Source organism: Psammomys obesus, unplaced genomic scaffold (assembly GCF_907164565.1).
Source record: "Psammomys obesus unplaced genomic scaffold, mPsaObe1.curated_primary_1811, whole genome shotgun sequence".
Classification (NCBI taxonomy): domain Eukaryota; kingdom Metazoa; phylum Chordata; class Mammalia; order Rodentia; family Muridae; genus Psammomys; species Psammomys obesus.
This window is the reverse complement of record NW_026590062.1, coordinates 21,558,740-21,578,339: the sequence shown is the minus strand read 5'-3', so window position 1 is coordinate 21,578,339 and position 19,600 is coordinate 21,558,740. Positions and strand designations below refer to the sequence as shown.

Below are 19,600 nucleotides of genomic sequence, written 5' to 3'. Positions count from 1 at the left end.
GCATTACCATGACTGCAAGCACAATGGCAATTTAAGTTTTCCTTCCTTCCTTCCTTCCTTCCTTCCTTCCTTCCTTCCTTCCTTCCTTCCTTCCTTCCTTCCTTCCTTCCCTTCCCTTCCCTTCCCTTCCCTTCCTTCCCTTCCTCCCTCCCTCCTTCCCTTCCTCTCTCTCTCTCTTTTTTAGTTTTTGTTTTTGTTTGCTTTTTCAAGACAGGATTTTCCTATGTAGCCATGGCTGCCCTGGACTTGCTTTGTGCTCCAGGCTGGCCTCAAGTTCACAGAGATCCGCCTGCTTCTGCCTGCCCACGTGCTGGGATTACAGGTGCGTGCCACTGCACCTGGTTAAGAAACTTTCCTTAATTAAAAAAAAAAAATTATTTCATGTGTGTTGGTGTTTTGCCTGCATATATGTCTGTGTGAGGGTGCTGGATCCCTTGGAACTGGAGTTATAGATGCTTGTGAGCTGTCACTTTGGTGTGGGAATTGAACCAGAGTCCTCTGGAAGAGCAGGCAGTGCTCTTGACCATGGAGCCATCTCTCCAGCCTGGTTTTCCTAATTTTTGAGATAGGGTCCCCTGTAGCACAGGCTTCAACTTGCTCCGTAGCCTTGAACTTAAGATTCTCCTGCCTTTACCCTCTGAGCACTGGGATTACAAGTGTGCCCCTCAAATGCCCCACTGTATTTAAGGGACATTCATCATATTATTCAAAATACAACTTGCTAGTCTAGGCCAACACACATAATCTGTGACCCTCGTTCTGTGTGCTGTGTGTGGTGTACTCACACACTGCGGGTACAGGCGCCCTTGTGCACAGGCAGAGGCCTGAGGAGGCTATCTGGTGTCCTGCTCTATCACTCTCCGCTTCATCCCCTTGAGACAGGCCAGCAAGCCCAGAGGTCCTCCTGTGCCTTTCCCCCAGTGCTGATGTTACAGGCAACTGTGGCCACACCACGCTCTTGCTTGGGTGGTGAGGATCATGCTTGCGCGGCAAGGGGTCTTGCCCACTGAGCCATCCTCCTGTCCCTTTCCTCCTTCTCGGCTCTTCCTTGAGTGGTGATTGCCATTTTGGCCGTGAAGGGACTGGCATGCCCTTACCTTGCAGGTTACACTGATAGTAATTGGGATCCTCTGACTCTGTCTTGACTAGCACGGCTACTGCCTTTGGTGAAGTGCCTAAGAATGCAACAGAGATCACAGTTAGGGCTCAAGAAGGCGCAGCCAGCTAACATGGAACATGTGGTTTGGTGGGGAATGGTGGCACAAGCCTGTCGTCCCAGCACTGGGGAGACAGAGGCAAAAGCAGGAGAAACAGAAGTTTTCGATCCTCTTTGGAAGTAGGGTGTGATGGTGTTACACCTTTAGTCCCAGCATTCCAGAGACTGAGGCAGGTGGATCTCTGTGAGTTCAAGGCCAGCCTCATCTACATGGCAAGTTCCAGGCTAGTAAGGACCTGATTTTAAGGACTGAGTCTTAAAAATAAAGCTCTCTTTGGCTAACAGTAAATTGGAGGCCAGGCCTCCATGACCTGAAGATTTCCCAGGAGCCTCTGTCAAGGGTCCCAGCACCTCCCAGTGCCTCCCTGGGGAACAGGTGTTTAACCCTGGCCCTGTGGGGAACATGCAAGACCAAACTCTAATTATAGCCCTGGAGAAAAGAGGAAGAAATGAGCCAAGTGTCACAGCTGAGCAGATCTGAGCTGTGGGGTGTGTGTCTCAGGCCCAACATGGCTGCTTTCAAGTCCCAACTCTTTCCTGGTTATCGCTGGTCATGGGTACTTCTCCACTCTCAGCTGCCTTTGGCTTGTCTCTTGGATGCTCAAAGATTTAAAAAATAAACACCTAAAGCTATATAGGGGCTGGAGATGTGAGCAGGTGGATAAGAGCACACGTTATGCAGTTATGAAGACTAACTCAGGTCTGAGCACCCAAAAAGTGGCCCAGGCATCCTGCTTGGAGGATTACACTTGTAATACTAGCTCCAAATGGAATGGAGGCAGGAGGATTGCTGGGTCTTGTGGGCATCCAGAAAACGTGAGTCCCAGGGTCACGGATAGACCCTGCATCAGGGATACATCAAGAGACAGAAGAGGTCACCACCTGCCTTACTCTGGCCTCAGCACAATGGCCATCCAAAGCTGTACTGGCGGCTCACACATGTAATCCCATTTGTTTGCTTATATGGATGGGTGTTTTTTTCTGTGTGTATGTGTCTACACATCAGGAGAGGGCATCAGATCCCCTGGGCCTACTGTTACAGACAATTGTGAGCTCCCACGTGGGGGCTGACAGTTGTGAGGCCCCATGTGGGTGCTGGGAACCACACCTGGGTCCCCTGAAGAACAGGAACACTCTCAATGGCTCCTTTTTCTGTGTGTGTACACACATGCTGTGGACTGAGGTGTGTGGAGGGTGGTTCTCTTCTTACAGGATGTGGAAACTGGGCCTGAACTCAGGCCATTAGGCCAGTGTCTTTACCTGCTGGCCAAACATTTCAGATACTTACCTAGTATTCTACAAATGTGGTCCTAGTTATGGTTAAATACTTTTTTAAAGTTCTGAAATAGGGTTTCTCTGTGTATCTCTGGCCATCCTGAAACTTGATTTATAGCCCAGGCTAGCCTTGAACTCAGAGATCCACTTGCCTCTGCCTCCCAAGTGCTGGGAAATATGTAGTATTCATTTTTATAAAAGTAAATAAAAAGCTGTCAGTCAAATGATAACCTGCTAAACATCCGCTTGTCCAAGCATCAGCGCACCTACCAGAATCCTCCATGGGCTCGGTTTTCACACTGATGGGGCCACAGCTGCAAGGAGAACAGAACCCAGGTCAAGAAAATGAAGGTGGAGCTGAGCATGATGATGAATGCCATTAATCCCAGCGCTTAGGAGGCAGAGGCAGGTGGATCTGTGAGTTCAAGGCTAGCCTGGTCTACGGAGTGAGTTCCAGTACAGCCAGAACTACACAGAGAAATCCTGTCCCGAAAAACCAAAAATAAACAAATAAGAAATAAGGTCAGGAATGGTTATTTTTTTGTTAGTGTTTTGCCTGCATGTAGTATGTATACTGTGTGTGTGTGTGTGTGTGTGGTGCCTACAGAGGTTAGAGAGGGTGTCAGATGGCCTGTAACTGAGTTACAGGTAGTCATCAACTGCCTGATACAGGTGCTGGGAACCAAACTGGAGTCCTCTGGAAGAGCAGGAATTGATCTTAAATCCTGTCTGCAAGTACGTCTGTATGAGGGTGTGAAATCACCTAGACATGGATTACAGACAGTTGTGAGCTGCCATGTGGGTGCTGGGAATTGAACCTGAGTCCTCTGGAAGGGCAGCCAGTGTTCTTTAATCACTGAGCCATTTCTGCAGCCCCTGCCATGTCATTTCTCTAACCATGATCAGCTCATACTCCCTTTTTCTGTCGCCCACTATTCCTGGTTTGCGCATTCTATCCTTTATTAATTGTTGCTCTAAGTATTTATTTGTTACCTGGCATTTGGTGCTGGCGCTGGCCTCTCAGCACCTGTCACCATCCCAAGGCCAGCTGTACAAGAACAGAAATGCACACATTAGTCTCAGCAGTGTGGAACAGGACTCGCATTCGAGGACACATGACTTGAAAGCAAGCAGAGAAAAGAGAATTCTCAACTCGAGGCCAGCACAGAAGGGTAGCGGGGAGGACAGTCCTGCTTGCTACAGCAGGGGTGGGCAGCTGCTGGGCAGACAGCACCAGGGGTGTAGGTATGGACCCCCACCTGGCCACCCACCAGCGGGTCAGCTGAGCAAGTCACTACCCTGGCCTGTCTGCTTCTTCATGGAAACAGTGCCCTCCACACCCGCTGGTTCCCAACCCCAGGTCCCCAATGCCCTGGACATCAGAGGCTTTCTGTGTCATCATCGTTCCCTAAACAATACAACATTACTTTTTGGTTTTGTGTTTTTGAGATAAGTAGCTAAGGATGACCTGAAAACACCCTGTGCAGCTGAGGATGACCCTGAATTCCTGATCCTTCTACCTTCACCTCCACAGTGCAGATTTCATTTCTCCTTCTTGCTCCACCCTCCTCCCCCGAACTCAATTTGCAGACCAGGCTGGCCCTGAACTCAGAGATCTGCCTGTCTCTGCCTTCCTGAGCGCCGAGATTAAAAGCGTGTGCCGCCACTGCTGGGCTCCTTCTTGCTTTAAAATTCTTTTCTTTATTTGGACTATGACTTTTTATTTTTCTGATTTGTTATTTTTATGTTTTATTTTGGTGCTGAGGCTTGAACCCAGGGCACACATGGTAGGCAAAGGTTTTAGCACCGCGTTCCATTTCCTTAGGCCTGTTTTGTTGGTTTGCAATGAGGTCTCAGCATGTAGCTTAGGCTGGCCCGAAGCTCACTGTATGGCCCAGTCAGGCCTTAAACCTGTTATTCTTCTGCCTCAGCCTCCCAAGCATTGGGATGACAGCCACTGGCCACTCTTCCCTGTTCTTAGGTGGACTATTCTAAGTGGGCTAGACTGGACTGAGCACACAGAACCAGCACAGGCCTCACTGGAGAATCCTTTGCCATCGTATAGAAGAAATCTGACCTTCCGGGACTTGGAGTTATCATGTGGAGTCCCAGTGCTGACATCCCATACAGGCTGAGGAAAATAGCACTGTCACCACGGAAGCACTGAATGTCAGCTGTGTGTGTGACTGGTATTGTGGTACCAAAATAGGAATCATCCTGGGTGACAGTCACCTGGTTGTCATTCGACCATCAACCTACAGGTTCTTCTTTGGATAAAAAAAAAAAAACAAAACAAAAAACAAGCCATGTATTTTACTTCTTATGTGTATGTGCCAGTGCTTGAATGCATGTGTTTCTCATGAATGCCTGGTGTCCTTGAAAGCCAAAGCAGGCATGGATCCCATGGAGCTGTAGTGCCAGGCAGTTTGAGGGGCAGTGTGGGTGCCGGGTCTTCTGCAGGAGTTCTTAACCGCTGCAGCATCTCTCCAGTGCTTTTGCTGGATTTTTTTTTTTTTTTTGGTTTTGTTGTTTCTGAGACAGGGCTGTTCTGTGCAGTCCTGGCTGTCCTGGCGCTCTCCCTGTAGACCAGGCTGGCCTCCAACTCACAGAGAGCTGCCTGCCTCTGCCTCCAGAGTGCTGGGATTACATGCTTGTGCCCTCCCATCCCCCTGCCCCCTGACACTCACTGGATTTTTCTTTGAGACAGGGTTTTGCTATGTCGCCCAGGCTGGTCTCCTGCCTCAGCCTCTCCAGTGGGAGGAAGACAGTGTATGCCACCCTGCTGGACTCCTACTCTATTAGGAGCAAGAGGACCACAAGGACCTCACAAAGACCCCACAAATAGGCGGCCTGGAAGGGGACCGTGTTGATTTAGGTGCACAGCAATGGAGGGCACACAGTTCCCACCCCTGGCTTCCTTCCTCTGCCCATGCTGTCCATCATTACATCCCCTTTAGACATCATGTTTTGTGAACCACTGGGAGCACACAGCTCCAGCTACATTTCAAAAATAACAATTTAGCCAGGCAGGGTGCCACACACCTGTAATCCCAGCACTTGGGGAGGCATAGGCAGGCAGATTTCTGTGAATTTGAGGCTAGCCTGGTCTACAAAGTGAGTCCAGGACAGCCAAGGTTACACAGAGAAGGCATGTTTCAAAAAACTAATGAATAATAATAATAATTTAAGAAAATAAGGGGTAAAATTATTTAAGAAAATAACATGAGTGGATTTCCTTTCTTTCTTGTTTAAAGACAGGGTTTTTACAATGAAGCTCTGGCTGTTCTAGGATTCACTAGATGGACCAGCCTGGCTCTGAACTCAGAGATACCCCTGCCTCTGAATTCTGATTGTTGGGAATGAAAGATACTTGCTATTATGCCCAGGCATAGACGGGTGGACTTTGAAATGCTTTTGGCAGAGATATTTGGAAGTAGAGAGGGGGACCCTCACTGCTGGGAATCGGGGCACAGGGGACGTCTGGGTTCCCACAAGTCTGCAGGCGCCCTGCCACTGAGCTTTGTCATCTCAAGAGAACCAAACTGGTGAGCCCCTGCTTATTTTCTTTCCTCTCTAACTTCTGTCTCTCTGAGGCGGGGTCTTAATACGCAGTGCTATCTCAAACCTGCTATGCAGTTCAGGTTGGCCTAACTTCCCGAAGCTCTTGCCTTAGATCCCCGATGCCTGGGCCATGGCAGTGGGCTACGCTCCAGTGAGTCCCTGCTTATCTTGAGGGCCATGTTGTTGGACTGCTTGTCAGCTAAGCTATTCCAGCCCCATGCCAACCCTGGGAGCGACCTTGACATTCTAGGAGCACCACCTTTTTCCTGGCTCTTTGCTAAACAGGGCTATTCCTTCTCCCCCTGAGTTTCAGAGCCCCCTCAACCCAACAACTTTGTGCAGGGCTGGTACTCACTGACCAGCAGTTGAGTCCCGACATCCCACACTCCTCCAGAAGACCAGGTGCCTGTCACCAGGTTGGCTCTCTAACCTGGGCTGTGACAAGTCTCTGGCTGCTGTCTCTCCCTGTGTGAGACATCTACCTAGTCTTTTAGCATCATAGTGCCATAAGTTTTTTTTTCTCTCTCTGTAGCGTTGATGAGAGAACCCAGGGTCTCATGCATGTTAGACAAGCACTCTCCTATAAAAGCATGCCTTGAGCCCATCATAAAAGTATTCTAGGCAGGTGCTCTACCACTGAGCCACACCCCAGCCCCTCACTGGGGGAGTCTAGGCAGGTGCTCTACCACTGAGCCACACCCCAGCCCCTCACTGGGGGATTCTAGGCAGGTGCTCCACCACTGAGCCACACCCCAGCCCCTCACTGGGGGATTCTAGGCAGGTGCTTTACTACCGAATCACCTCACTGGGTGACCCTATAGGTAAGAGATCTATAATCAAGCTGCCACCCCGCCCCCAACTCGGGCTGCCTCATCGGTGTGGTAAGATGGAGAAGCATCTTGAAACATGCATCATCATCGTAATAGTGGAATGGGTTGGCGGCTCAGGCGGCCACCAAGGATCAGAACCTGCTACTTACCCAGCTGGCTGTCTGCACCTAGGAAAGGTCTGCAAGAAAACCAACACCGTTACCCAACATGAACACAGCAGAGCAGTCACACACAGTGAACAATCCACTTTATTTTGTTGTAATGCTGGGCATAGCACCCAGGGCCTGGTGCGTGCCAGGGGAGTGCTCTATGACTCGGCTGTCTCAGCTGTGGCCCCAGACCATGACAAGTTTCTTTTTTTCTTTTTTGTGAGACAGGATTTTGGTATCTATCTCAGGCTGTCCTTGAACTCACTGTACCAGGCTTGCCTCAAACTTTCAGTGATTCCCCTGCCTCAGTCTCCCAGCACAGAGACTGCAGGCCTGCATCGCCACACTTGGCTCAAGCCAGCTTATCTCCACATGAACTGCTAGAAGCTAGGGGGCAGATTACCTGTTTACGACGAATGAGATCCCCGCTTTGTTCTCCAGAATCCACTTCAGGGTTGCAGGACTGTACTTGTCCGGGTGCTGGAAGGCCAGGCCTTCTGGGAGGCCCTGAACCACCACAGCTGCCTCATCTTGAAGCATCTGCTCATAGGGAACAGTGACCATGGCTGTTGTCCCCAGGGCTTTACCTGGAAGAAGAGCTGAGATGGTGAATGAAGCTCCCGCAAGTCCCCACCCGCCAGTTTCATCCAGTGTGACAGACACAGGGAGGGGCATGTGGCCTGAGGGCACAAGCATGCTCACTCTCTCTGTGCTTCCTCAGTGTGGCTGCGATGAGGTCAGCCAACTTCCTGCGCCTGCTGCCACCCACGCCCTGCCTGTGGCCATGCCGTCCTTGCCGTGATGGACTCTTGCTTCTCCTGTAATGGCTAATCTTGGTTGTAAATCTGACTACACCAGGATCAACTAAAACCCAACAAGTTGGACACACCTGTGAAGGATCATTTGAGGTGAGATGACTTATCCTAAATCTGGATCATTTGAGGCCAGAAGACCCAACCCTAAATCTGAGCCACACCTTCAGATGGCCACCCACATGAAAGGACATGGAAAACGGAAGCTTTTGCATTTTGCCTGTTTGCTCTCACTCTTGCTGGCGAATTCATTGATCCTGCTGCTGGGGCATGTCTGCACTGATATTAGAACCTACTTCTCTGGGATTCCAACACAGGCTGCAGATTAGCTATGACACCCAGCCCTGTGGACTGAACAACAACCAGATCCCTGACCACACCCTGTAAGACACTCTAATAAATCATATTATGTGTGTGTATAAATATATATATATATATTATATATGTGTATATTATAGATATATATATACAGTATATGTGGTCATTATATTATATGAATGTCTACATTCACATATATAGTATATATATCCAGTGCACACACAAATATATACATATATGGAAGTGTAAGCCAAATAAACCCTTTCTTTCCCAACTTGCTTTTTGGTCATAGTGTTTCATCACAACAACAGAAACCCCAACTATGACAATATATAAAAATCATATAATCATTCTATCAGTCTCTTTTTCTAGAAATCCCTGAATAATATACCTGTAAAACAACAGGCCATGGAGGCTAGAGAAATGGCTCAGCAGTTAAGAGCATTAGCTGCTCTTCCAGAGGACCCAGGTTCAAATCCCAGGATCCACATGGCAGCTCACAACAGTCTGTAACTTCAGTTCACACCAATGTACATAAAATAAGTTAATAATAAATACATTATTCAAAAAATAGGCCAAGGGGCTGGAGAGATGGCTCAGCAGCTAAGAGCACTGTCTATTGTTCCAGAGGTCCTGAGTTCAATTCCCAGCAACCACATGGTGGCTCACAGCCATCTATACTAGGAACTGTTGCCCTCTTCTGGCACACAGGTGTACATGCAGATAGAACACTCATATAGAGTAAATAAAATAAATTGAAAAAACAAACAAACAAAAATAGGCCAAAGTAAACCTTTTCTCATTTCCAAAAACGAGGGAGGGGCTAAAGCGATGGCTCAGTGGTTAAGAGCACTGGCTGTTCTTCCCGAAGACCTGGGTTCAGTTCCCACCACCCACATGTGTGTAACTTCAACTCTGGAAGATTCAACATCCTCTTCTGATCTTTGTAGGCACCAGGCACACATGTATGTACACATGCATACTGGCGAAACACACATACACAGAAAAATTTTTTAAAAGGCACAAAGGAGCTTTTTCTTCTTTACCCTAAAACATCTACAAAGTTGTAAAATTTCAGCTGCTGCTGAAGGTCAGTAATACAGTGCTGGGGATTTGAACTCAGATCCTAATGTTTATACAAAAAGCAACACTAAGCCAGCTCCCTAGTTCTTTCGCTTTTGTTTCTGAAAAAGGGAGCCTAGGTGGCCTGAATTCTAAGCTGGTATCCAACTTGTAGTGATCCTCCAGCCTCAGGTCTCGAGTGCTGGAATCACAAGTGTGCTCCATCATATCTAGCTTTCTTGTGACATTTTCCTATATGTACATGTGTATCATACTTTGTTCCTATCTGTACTCATTACATTCCCCTTTCTGCTACACAGCTATCTAATGATTTAGAGGTGCTGTGTGTGTTTTCCTTTTGTGATGCTGGGGATGGAACTAGAATATACCCCCAGTGAGGAGCTAGGGGTGTGGCTCAGTGGTAGAACACCTGCCTAGAATCCCCCAGTGAGGGGTTGGAGTATGGCTCAGCACCTGCCTAGCATTAATGAGACTCTGGGTTCCCTCCCCAGCACTGCAAAAGTAAATATATAAATTATTAATAAATGAGTTCATAGAAATCTAAGTTATGAAGCTGATACAATCGCACAACTCCTACATAGCTATTTAGAGTACTCAGGGGCTAGAGAGATGGTTCAGCGGGTAAAAGTGAGTTCAACCAATCTGAAACAACTTCTTGCAAGTTGTTCTGTGACCTCGAGGTGTACCGTATGGCATGTATGCACCTCATTCACACACACCACACACCACACACACACACACACATGTGTACATACCACAGAGCAGAGCACAAGCACGCACACATATCACATCAAGCACAGACACATGGACAGACACACAGACTCATACACCACATAGCACATTACACACACAAACCCATCCTGCATTTCACATCACACAGAGACAGAAACACACATATACAGACACACACCACACATACACAGACAAACACATACACACACACACCACATAGCACATCACATACACACATATCATATCACACACAGGGACAGACACACATATAGACACACACGCACAGACACACAGGCTCGAGAGCACACACACACACACACGGTGCCTGTGCCCCACGGCGACTCACGGTAACAGAAGCAGAAATGGTCCTCCACTGCTTTCCTGAGCAGCTGGGCTTCTCCTGGGCAGACCTGTGTCCCATTTTCCAGACACGGGGGTTTCTCTTCAGCGAGCCCTTCCCCCTGGCCTGCAAATACAGAAGGAGCACGGTCAGGCACGCATTCTTTCTGTTCCCTCCCATCTGTATTTCTGGTATTGAGAGGAAAAGGAGGGGGAAAAAAAAAGGAAAACCATAAGATGACCCTTTTACAGAGAGGGTGTTTGTGTGTGTGTGTGTTTCTGAGGATGGAAGCCAGGGCTTCACACATGCGTGGTAACTGCTACTAGCTGGATCCCCAAGCCCCAAGAATAGAGTATTTTTTTAGGATTTATTTTTACGTGAACATGTGTGTCTGTGTGACATGTGTGTGGATGCTCTCAGAGGCCAGGAAAGGGCATCGGATCTCTTGGTGCCGGAGCTACCAGCGGTTCTTAGCCACCCGATGCGGGCCCCTGTACGCGCAACAAGCCCGTCAGCACTGACCATCTCTCCAGCCCTGACAGAACAGGCTGTGTGATGAATGGGATCCAGCATGGTGGCCACCCGAGACACAGCTACCTGTATGCCAGAGAGAGTGCTCACCCTTGAGACCCCAGTGCTGGCGGGTCTGAGGACGGAGAGCCCTTACAAGGGCAATATTGACTAGACTCTCTCAGTTGCTGCTGCCTCAAAATGACAGTAATGAGAAAATCTTCAAATCAACACCTGAATCCTACACTATCTCAAGAAACCAGGGCTGGGCATGGTGGTACAGACTTGCAATTCCCGCACTCAGGAGGTACAGGCAGGAGGATTGGCTAAATATTGACTCTGGGCCAGCCTGTCTCAGCAAAAGTAAAAATTCCACTCTAGAGAAGAAAATCCCAGAGCTGCATGCCTGATCAACTATGATGAAAAATCCTCAACAGAACATGAGCAGGTCCACTCAGCAGTATAAAAAGGAGTGTGCCCCATTGCCATTTGGGAGTTATTTATTTATTACAAACAAAAATGTTACAGAAACTGGAAAGAAAGCTCATTGGCTACAGTTACAAGTGTGGCTGCTCTTGCAAAGGACCAGGTTTGGTTCCCAGCACCAATGTCAGGAACCCACAACTGCCTGGAACTCTAGCTCCAGGGGATCTGATGCCCCCTTCTGGCCTCTTGTGGGAACTGCATTTACAAACATACACCCCAGAAATGTTTTGTTTTGTTTTTTTTGAGACAGGGTTTCTCTGTGTAGCCTTGGCTGTGTGGGACTCACTCTGTAGACCAGGCTGGCCTCGAACTCACAGAGATCCACTGCCTCTGCCTCCCTGAGTACTGGGATTACAAGCATGTACTTGGCTCCCACAAACAAATTTAAAATAAAAAAATAAATCTTTAAGCTGCAGTGGTGGCACACACCTTTAATCCCAGCACTCAGGAGCAGAGGCAGAGGCAGGTGAATTTCAGTGAGTTTGGGGCCAGCCTGCTTTATAGAATAACTTCTAGGACAGTCAAAGCTACAGAGAGAAACCCTATCTCAAAAAACAATCAACAACCAAACCAAACCAAACCAAACAAAACAAAAAAAACCAACCCCAAACCAACCAACCAAACAAACAAACAAATCTTTAAGAAAACAGTGCCAGAGGTGGCAGGAATACGAAGTGTCTCTATCAAAGGGTTATATGCTAAAACCTTGGTCCCCATGGCGGCACTGATTTGTGAAGCTCTGGAGATGTTGGGAAGTGGGGTCTTGCTGGAGGAAGCAGGGCACTGCTCAGCCTCTGAATGTGACTTTTGTCCCTGGTCCGTTCTCTGCCTGCTGTCCACCATGAGCCAAGCGGAGAGCCCTCCCCTCCACGTGCTCTGCCTCTGCACAGGCCACTGAGACTAGGAAACGAAACAAACTTTTATTTTTAAAGATGTGTTTGTTTATGTATATGAGTCCTCTATCTGCACGGACACCTGCATTCCAGACAAGGGCATCAGATCCCATTATAGATGGATGAGAGCCACTATGTGGTTGCTGGGAATTGAACTCAGGACCTCTGGAAGTGAGCCATCTCTCCAGCCTGTACAGCCTGTACTTTAACCCCAGCACTCAGAAACCCTGTCTGGGGCCGGGGGCGGTGGAAATAGGAAAATAAGTTGGATATGGTTCAATGGTGGATTATTTGCCTAGCATGTGCGAGGTCATAAATTCAGTCCCCGGTGTAAAAACCAACCAACCAGACAGACAGACAGCGCCAGGGCTGACATGGTACAACGCTGGCCACTCACAGTGTCGTGCGAAGTCTTTCTGAAAATCCTGTCTGGCGTTGACAAAGGCGCAGCCTCGCTCAGTCCCCACCACGTACACGTCCGCCTCATACACGGCGATGCAGGCCACCTCAGCCTTGGACTTGGCCAGCTCTTTACACTGAAACAGAAATGCAAAGCAACAATGGGGGACTCTGCGCGGGCAGGTCTAGAGGTGGTTAGGTTGGCTGAGGGGAGAAAGAAACATCAAGTACAAGAAAGATGGCTCGCCCCAGCACTCGGGAGGTGAAGGCAGGGGTCAGAGCTTCTCCTAATAGCAACTTCAAGGTCAGCCTGGGCTGGATAGGAATCTTTAAAAAACAAAAAAAGTTAAAAAGGGGGGGAGGAGTCAACTACCAAGAGATTTCTTCCCAAACTACTGACTCACTTACTCTTAAACATCTGAATTTAAACATCTCCTCCATATTCTGCTTTTTATTTTATTATTATGAACAGCAGCAGCTGGTGTGCGTGTATGTGTGAATGAGCACCCCGCATCACAGTGCTCATTCGAAGGTCAGGGAACAACTTGCGAGGGTCAGTTCTCTTGTACTCTGTCGGTCCCAGGAACTGAACTCAGATACTCAGGGTTGGTGTCAAGCTCCTTTTCCTGCTGAGCCGTCTTGCAGGCCCTGCTTTATGGCTTTTCTATTTACCTACGGAAACACATACACACAGGATCTGAGGCCTGTGAGGGGCCTGATCTGCCCTTATGTCTTGTACCCCTGTCTAGAGAGGCCTGGATGCGGAAGCCTGTTATATACAGGAATGGACCCAATCCCATTCCATGGTTTTGGGGATAAATATCGTGGTTTTCTTTTTATGCCAGGGAAGAGGAGGGTCTCATGTGTCCCATACTAGCTGTGAATTCACTATTTTCAGTTGGCAAAGATGGCCAGTGGGTAGCCTTGTAACCCGAGTTTGATCCCTAGGACCCATGTGACAGAAGTGGTCCTTTGACCTCTGGGAACACTCTATGGTGTGCACAGGTGCACACATCTCACACACACTAGAAACATGTACAAAAAAAAAAAAAAATCAAAACAACCCTTACTGACTGACGCCTTTGATGACCTTGAACTTCTGATCCTCTTTTCTCCACCTCCCAAAGTGCTGGGGTTTACAGGTGTGTACCACCATGCCTGCATTGATGATGCCCTCATACAGACCAGGGTGGGGAGGGATGGGGTGGGTAAATAAGAAGTGACACTGAAATCTGTCACCATCCTTCCGTTCAACAACCTGAGAAACGGGCAGAGCATAGTGTCTCACCATGGACTCCAGGGCAGACATGAGGAGCGTCACCACCATTCTGCTCTCTGAGGACCCATCTCCAATGGGCAGGGTGGACATTGCTACTTGGGCCATTGGTCCTGTATAGAAGAAACAAGGAAGTGAGTGGCGGGAACTGTGATCACATGACTATAGCTCCCTGGGTGTGGAATCGAGGGTCCATTATGGTTTGAAGGTCGGATGCTCAGGCTCGTGCAGGATGGAGATGCCAGAGGCTTTGGGAGGTGAGATCTCCTGAGGACACTGAAGGCTTGGGTAGTCCTTATATGATACCCAGAGCCTACCTAACCTGCAGCTCCCACAGCCGAGGAACAAGGTGCATGGAGGTAGCAATGTGTGGTTAAGGTTGGTTATAGCAGACCAGGAAGCTCTAGAGAAGACTGCTACTTTTCTTTTTTCTAAGACAGGGTCTCATAATATAGCCTCTGGCTGGCCTGGAACTCAATCTGTAGACCAAGCAAGGAGGCTTCAGAATCACTGAAGATCTATCTGCTTCTGCTTCCTGAATGTTGGGATCAAAGGGATGTGCCACCATACCGGGCTGTGTTTTTGTTGTTTTTTTTTTTTTTTCCCAAAAGGGTCTTATGAAGCCCCCACCCCCCCGACTCTGTAGACAAGGATGACTTTCAATTCCTGACCCTTCTGCCTCCATTTTCCAAGTGCTGAGAAAATAGACACATACCTCCATGCTTGGCTTAAAACTTTGGCCTTTGACAAAGAAAGAAATGACAGGCAGAGTGAGAGGGGCTAGTCCTTAGGGATTACCAGCTGTCATCAATTCTGCACCAAGCAGTAACAGACAATCAACCATGTCCCGTTTATTTTGCTTTATTTGTATCCACATATAACAACACAGGAAGCAGGAGAACTTTTCTTTTTCTTTTCTTTTCTTTCTTTCTCTCTTTCTTTCTTCCTTTCTTTGTCTTAAATTCATTATCCTCATAGCCTCAGCTTGCTGAGGGCTGGTATTAAAGACAGATACCACTAAACCCAATGAAACTAAGCACTTTAAGGTATAAATGAGCCCCACAGAATAGAATCTCCCAGCGCCTTTTCTACTCACATGTAAAGTACCAGCAACATTCAAGGAAACCATAGATTTTATACAGTAGTTGACTTTTTCTTAACTGCAGATTTATAGGGATGGGCTGTGCCTCGGTTGGAAGAGTGCTCTTGGAGAGCATGACTGAAGTCTGGACTTCCATCTTTGACAGGAAAAACAACAGGTAGTGTACTCCTGGAATCCCAGCACCCAGGAGGTGAAGGCAGGAGGATCAGAAGAGAAGGTCATAGCTAACTACACAGACTTCAATGCTACTGTGGACGACAATGAGACGCTGTCTCAAATTTTTAAAAAGGCAAAGTAAAACAAAATAAATTTTTATTGAAACACATCTCCACCCTTTAGTTTAGTGTTCTCAACCTTCCTAATGCTTCGACCCTTTAATACAGTTCCTTATATTGGGGTGACCCCCAACCATAAAACTATTTTGTTGCTACTTCATAACTGTAATTTTGCTACTGTTATGAATTGTAATGTAAATGCCTGATACGCAGGATATCTGATTTGTGACCAACAAAGGGGTTCTGACCCACAGGTTAAGACTGTGGGTCTTTACTTCTTGACTTCCTCTGGCTGCCTTTTTGCAATGGAAGGGTTACATGTTTGTGAGGGAGACCGAGAAAGAATCCTTGTAAATTACAGCTGGCCTCAGATACTCGATGCACAGCCAGGAGCTGGCAGGTTATTTTACGGCCTCTGATCATGTAGAACTGAGATGGGACAGATAAAGAAGCCAAATTTCTTTGGGCTATCTTTATTGCTGTTTAACATCCGACTATTGTCACCTCTGTAAGTGGCCTAGTATCTTTGTGTCCACTAGATAAAATTTTGATGCTTGAACGAAGCCCTTCAGCCTCTGTCTCTATGAACCCTCCAGCTAAAACTCATGTAATGACATGGGCATGGTGGCCCACACCTTAATTCCAGCACTCGGGAGGTAGAGGCTGATGATTGCTGTGAGCCTGAGGCCAGCCCAGTCTACAGAGTGAGTTTCAGGACAGCCAAGGCTACACAGAGAAAACCCTGTCTAAAAAAAAAAAAAAAACGAAAATAAATAAATAGCTAGCTAGCTAAATAAATAAAAATAAATCTATCTAAAAAAACAAAACATAAGTCTGGCACAGTAGCTCAGTGGTTCTGGGCTCAATCCCAAGTAGAAATAAACACAAATAAAATAAAATACCCACAAAGCCACAAAGCTTGACCCCGCAATTCTATTGTTTAGTAAACACCCACAAGAATCCAAAAATAAATACCCACATCCAATGCACAGAAATAAACACAGTGGTGTCATCCACAATAGAGAAGAGGTGCTTTATTTATTCATTCTCCTTCTTTTAAAAGAGTATTTAGTTATATGTGCATATTTGTGTGTGCATGTTCCTGTGTGTGTGTACATGTGTGTATGTGTGTGTGCACGCGTGTGTGTGTGTAGGCCAGAAAAGAACTTTAGATCCCTTGGACATGGAGTTAAAAGGAGTTATGAGCTCCTTGATATGGAATTATACTGTAGTCCACTGGAGGGGCAGCAAGCGCTCCTAACTGCTGAGCCATCTCTCCAGCACCTCAACTGATTTTTATAAGAAATGAGTCTTGTTTGAGAAAAAAATTAACTGTATAAAACTTAGAGTAAAAGCCAGGTGAGGTGGTGCTTGCCTGTAATCCCAGCACTAGGGGAGTCAGGGGCAGGTGGATCTCTGTGAGTTTGAGGCCAGCCTGGTCTACAAAGCAAGTCCAGGATAGCCAGGGCTACACAGAGAAACCCTGTCTTGGAAAACCAAAAAATAAAAAATAGAAAAGAAAAGAAAGAAAAACAGTAAAAAACAAACACGTTTGAAAACAGCTGTAAGGATCAAAGAACAGGATTGTAATAAGCAGACTAAGAGGTCAGCTCCCTGGAAATTATGGGTCAAATTCTTAAGTATTAATTTATGCTTCATGCCTCCCCACTGGCAGATATCCTCACTCTTAGAAGAACAAGGAGCTGCTCCTCTGTACTGAATGCAACATTTCAAAATTTGGAACTCTAGGTCTCAGCACATGTGGGCTGTTGACCAAAACCAGGGTGTCTCCATTTTGCCTATGTGACGAGTGATGTTGATAGTGCACAGACAGGCTTGGAAACAAGCAACGTACTGGTCATGTTGGGGATATAAATGAAGACTTCAGATTCTTTGGACAAATAGTTACATGCACTATGCGAAAACATCTGGCTAGCATCACTGCCTCTGTTATGTTTCTCTGTCACAATGAAGCCAACTCAAATGGATCCACAAAACGACCTTTAGGCTGTAAAGTTTAACTGAGAGTTGGCAGGGCTGTAAGTCCTCAACGCAGTCTCCAAGCTTCACTTTGATTAAAAAGTCTCTCTGGGGCTGGAGTGATGGTTAGAGTGGTTAGAGCACTGTCTGCTCTCCCAGAGGTCCTGAGTTCAATTCCCAGCAACCACATGGTGGCTCACAGCCATCTGTAATGAGATCTGGTGCTCTCTTCTGGCGTGCAGGTGTACATGCAGGCAGAACACTGTATACATAATAAATAAATAAATTTTTAAAAAATTTTTTCTCTGAAAATCAGCTGTCAAAAAAGTCCTCTTTCAATAACTTCAGAACAAATAACCTTTATGGCAGCAAGTGCTGAAGAGCCCCAGCCACCCAGTGGAGCAGCCAGGCCACCACACCAGCTGCTAGGATGCCTGCAGGGGCTGGGAGTGCTCAGTTAAGCTCCTCCATTGAAGTGTGTGTGTGTGTGTGTGTGTAGCTATGTTTTGCCTGCATGTATGTGTGTGCACACCTGGTGATGGAGGAGGTTGGAAAGGGTATTGGATACCCTGAAACTGGAATTATGGGTGGTGGTGGGTATGGGTTTCCAAATCGGTGCTCGGTCCTCTATAAGAGCAATATAAGCTCATTCATTTGTTTATTTATATATATATTTTTTTGAGATAGGGTTTCTCTGTGTAGCCCTGGCAGTGCTGGAACTGGCTCTGTGGAGTAGGCTGGCTGCGAACTCAGAGATCTGCCCTCCCCTGCCTCCTGGGCCCCGAGATAAAAGGCATGCAATCCCACGCCCCACATCCAACTCCTGTTCTTGGCTTTTCAATTTTGAGATAAGGTCTCACCTGGCCAGGCTTGTAGTACAAGCCTGAAATCCTCCTGCCTCAGCATCCGCAGTGCTGGGCTGACTGACATGAGTTACCACGCTGGAATTACGTTTTGCATTTTATTCTAAGTTATTATTTTACTTTAAGGAGAGTTCTTTTTCTGGTTTGTATTATATTTTAAAGGGTGGATTTCCCTGGATCTCGGTGAAGCTATATTATAGAGCTAAGGTCTCACTGTGTAGCACCACCAGGCCTGGAACCTGCTATATATAGGTTGTCCTTGAACTCCAGAGAGATCCACCTGAAAGCATGTACTGCCGCTGCCGGCTCAATTCTGGTTCTTTATGTACACGCAAGAATACGTTTTGGGTGCAATAGGTTAAATACACTATTAAAGTAAACTTCAGTTAAAATTTTTTCTTGGTTGTTGTACTAAATGTTATAGTCATAGGCCATCTTGTACTCTCAACCAGACCGGACACAAACCACATTTTGGAGCCTGGGCTCCCCCCCACCCGCTTCGCTTTCTTTATACACATGAAACCATGGCCGCCACGAGCCAAGACCCGCCCCCCAAATCCTGGGGCCTACAGGCAGAGCACGACGTCAGAGGCGGGGCCAGAGCTCCGTTACTAGGCAACCTCGGTGGTTCCGCCTCTTCCCTTGGCCAATCTAAGTGCTTCCATGCCCAGCGCAGGGACGTCGGGTGGCGCGTGACCTCTGCGCGCACGGGGGCACAGTCCCGCCTCGCTCCCGTCACAGCCAATCAAAGCAGAGAGTTTCAGAGCGCGCCTTGCGTGCCTCGGTCGCCCGACGGCGCGTCTTCCCCTCCCCACCCCCACTCGTCAGGGCCTGTTCGAGGTACAGAAGACGGGGTTCGGAGCCGGTCTCCGGGCGCCTGAAGGTTCCACCCCGAGCCCCGGGGTTTGGCTCGTCCCCGGGGAACCTTCGGAAGCGGAAGCTGTGAGGGGAGCGCCGGCGGAATACGCACCTGAGGGCCCAGCGGTGCGGGCCGCGCCGGGGGTCTGAAGCCTGGGCTGCGCGTGCGCAGCGGCCCGGGGCGGGCGGCGGGAGCGCGCGGGGCGCGGGGGCGCGGGGGCGCGGCCGAGGGCGCCTCCTCCCCGCCGCTCCTTACGCGGTGTTTCCTTAGTAACCCCCGTTGTTCAATTTTTTTCTTTCTCTCTCTCTCTCTCTTTTTTTTTTTTGTCTTTATGTTTGACTTCGGGAAGGTCCGCTTCCCGCGTGTCCCAAGCACCCCGATGGGGACGTCCACTTCCGGTGCGCTGCAGCGCTGCTTCCGCGAGGCCGCTGGCTGGGGTGCGTGGTGTCCCCGCGTCGCCCCCCGAATGTACGTGGCCTTTCCTGATATATCTGAATATACATATTAAAATTTTGGCTCTGCTCGGGCGCGTGCACGTGCGAGAGGGCACCTCGGGTGTTCCTCAGGCACCATCAACTTTTGGTTTTGCCGACAGCGTTTCTCAGTGTAGCCCTGCCTGTCCTGGGGCTCACCCTGTAGAC

General features: G+C 48.1%; 1 protein-coding gene across 1 annotated transcript in view; it reads right to left on the bottom strand.

The window, feature by feature from the left end:
- The window catches only part of LOC129676005 (general transcription factor II-I repeat domain-containing protein 2), a 30,556-nt gene extending 11,413 nt beyond the window's left edge, over positions 1-19,143 (bottom strand). Inside the window, exons 1-9 of the mRNA XM_055606226.1 lie at positions 19,071-19,143; positions 13,893-13,993; positions 12,603-12,741; positions 10,323-10,442; positions 7,435-7,618; positions 7,032-7,060; positions 3,485-3,539; positions 2,762-2,805; positions 1,098-1,175 (exon numbers count right to left, since the gene is read on the bottom strand). Coding sequence (XP_055462201.1) covers positions 1,098-1,175; positions 2,762-2,805; positions 3,485-3,539; positions 7,032-7,060; positions 7,435-7,618; positions 10,323-10,442; positions 12,603-12,741; positions 13,893-13,988 — 745 coding nt within the window. The 5' untranslated portion in view covers positions 13,989-13,993; positions 19,071-19,143. The remainder of the gene's footprint in view (positions 1-1,097; positions 1,176-2,761; positions 2,806-3,484; positions 3,540-7,031; positions 7,061-7,434; positions 7,619-10,322; positions 10,443-12,602; positions 12,742-13,892; positions 13,994-19,070) is intronic.
- Positions 19,144-19,600: the final 457 nt, after the last annotated feature.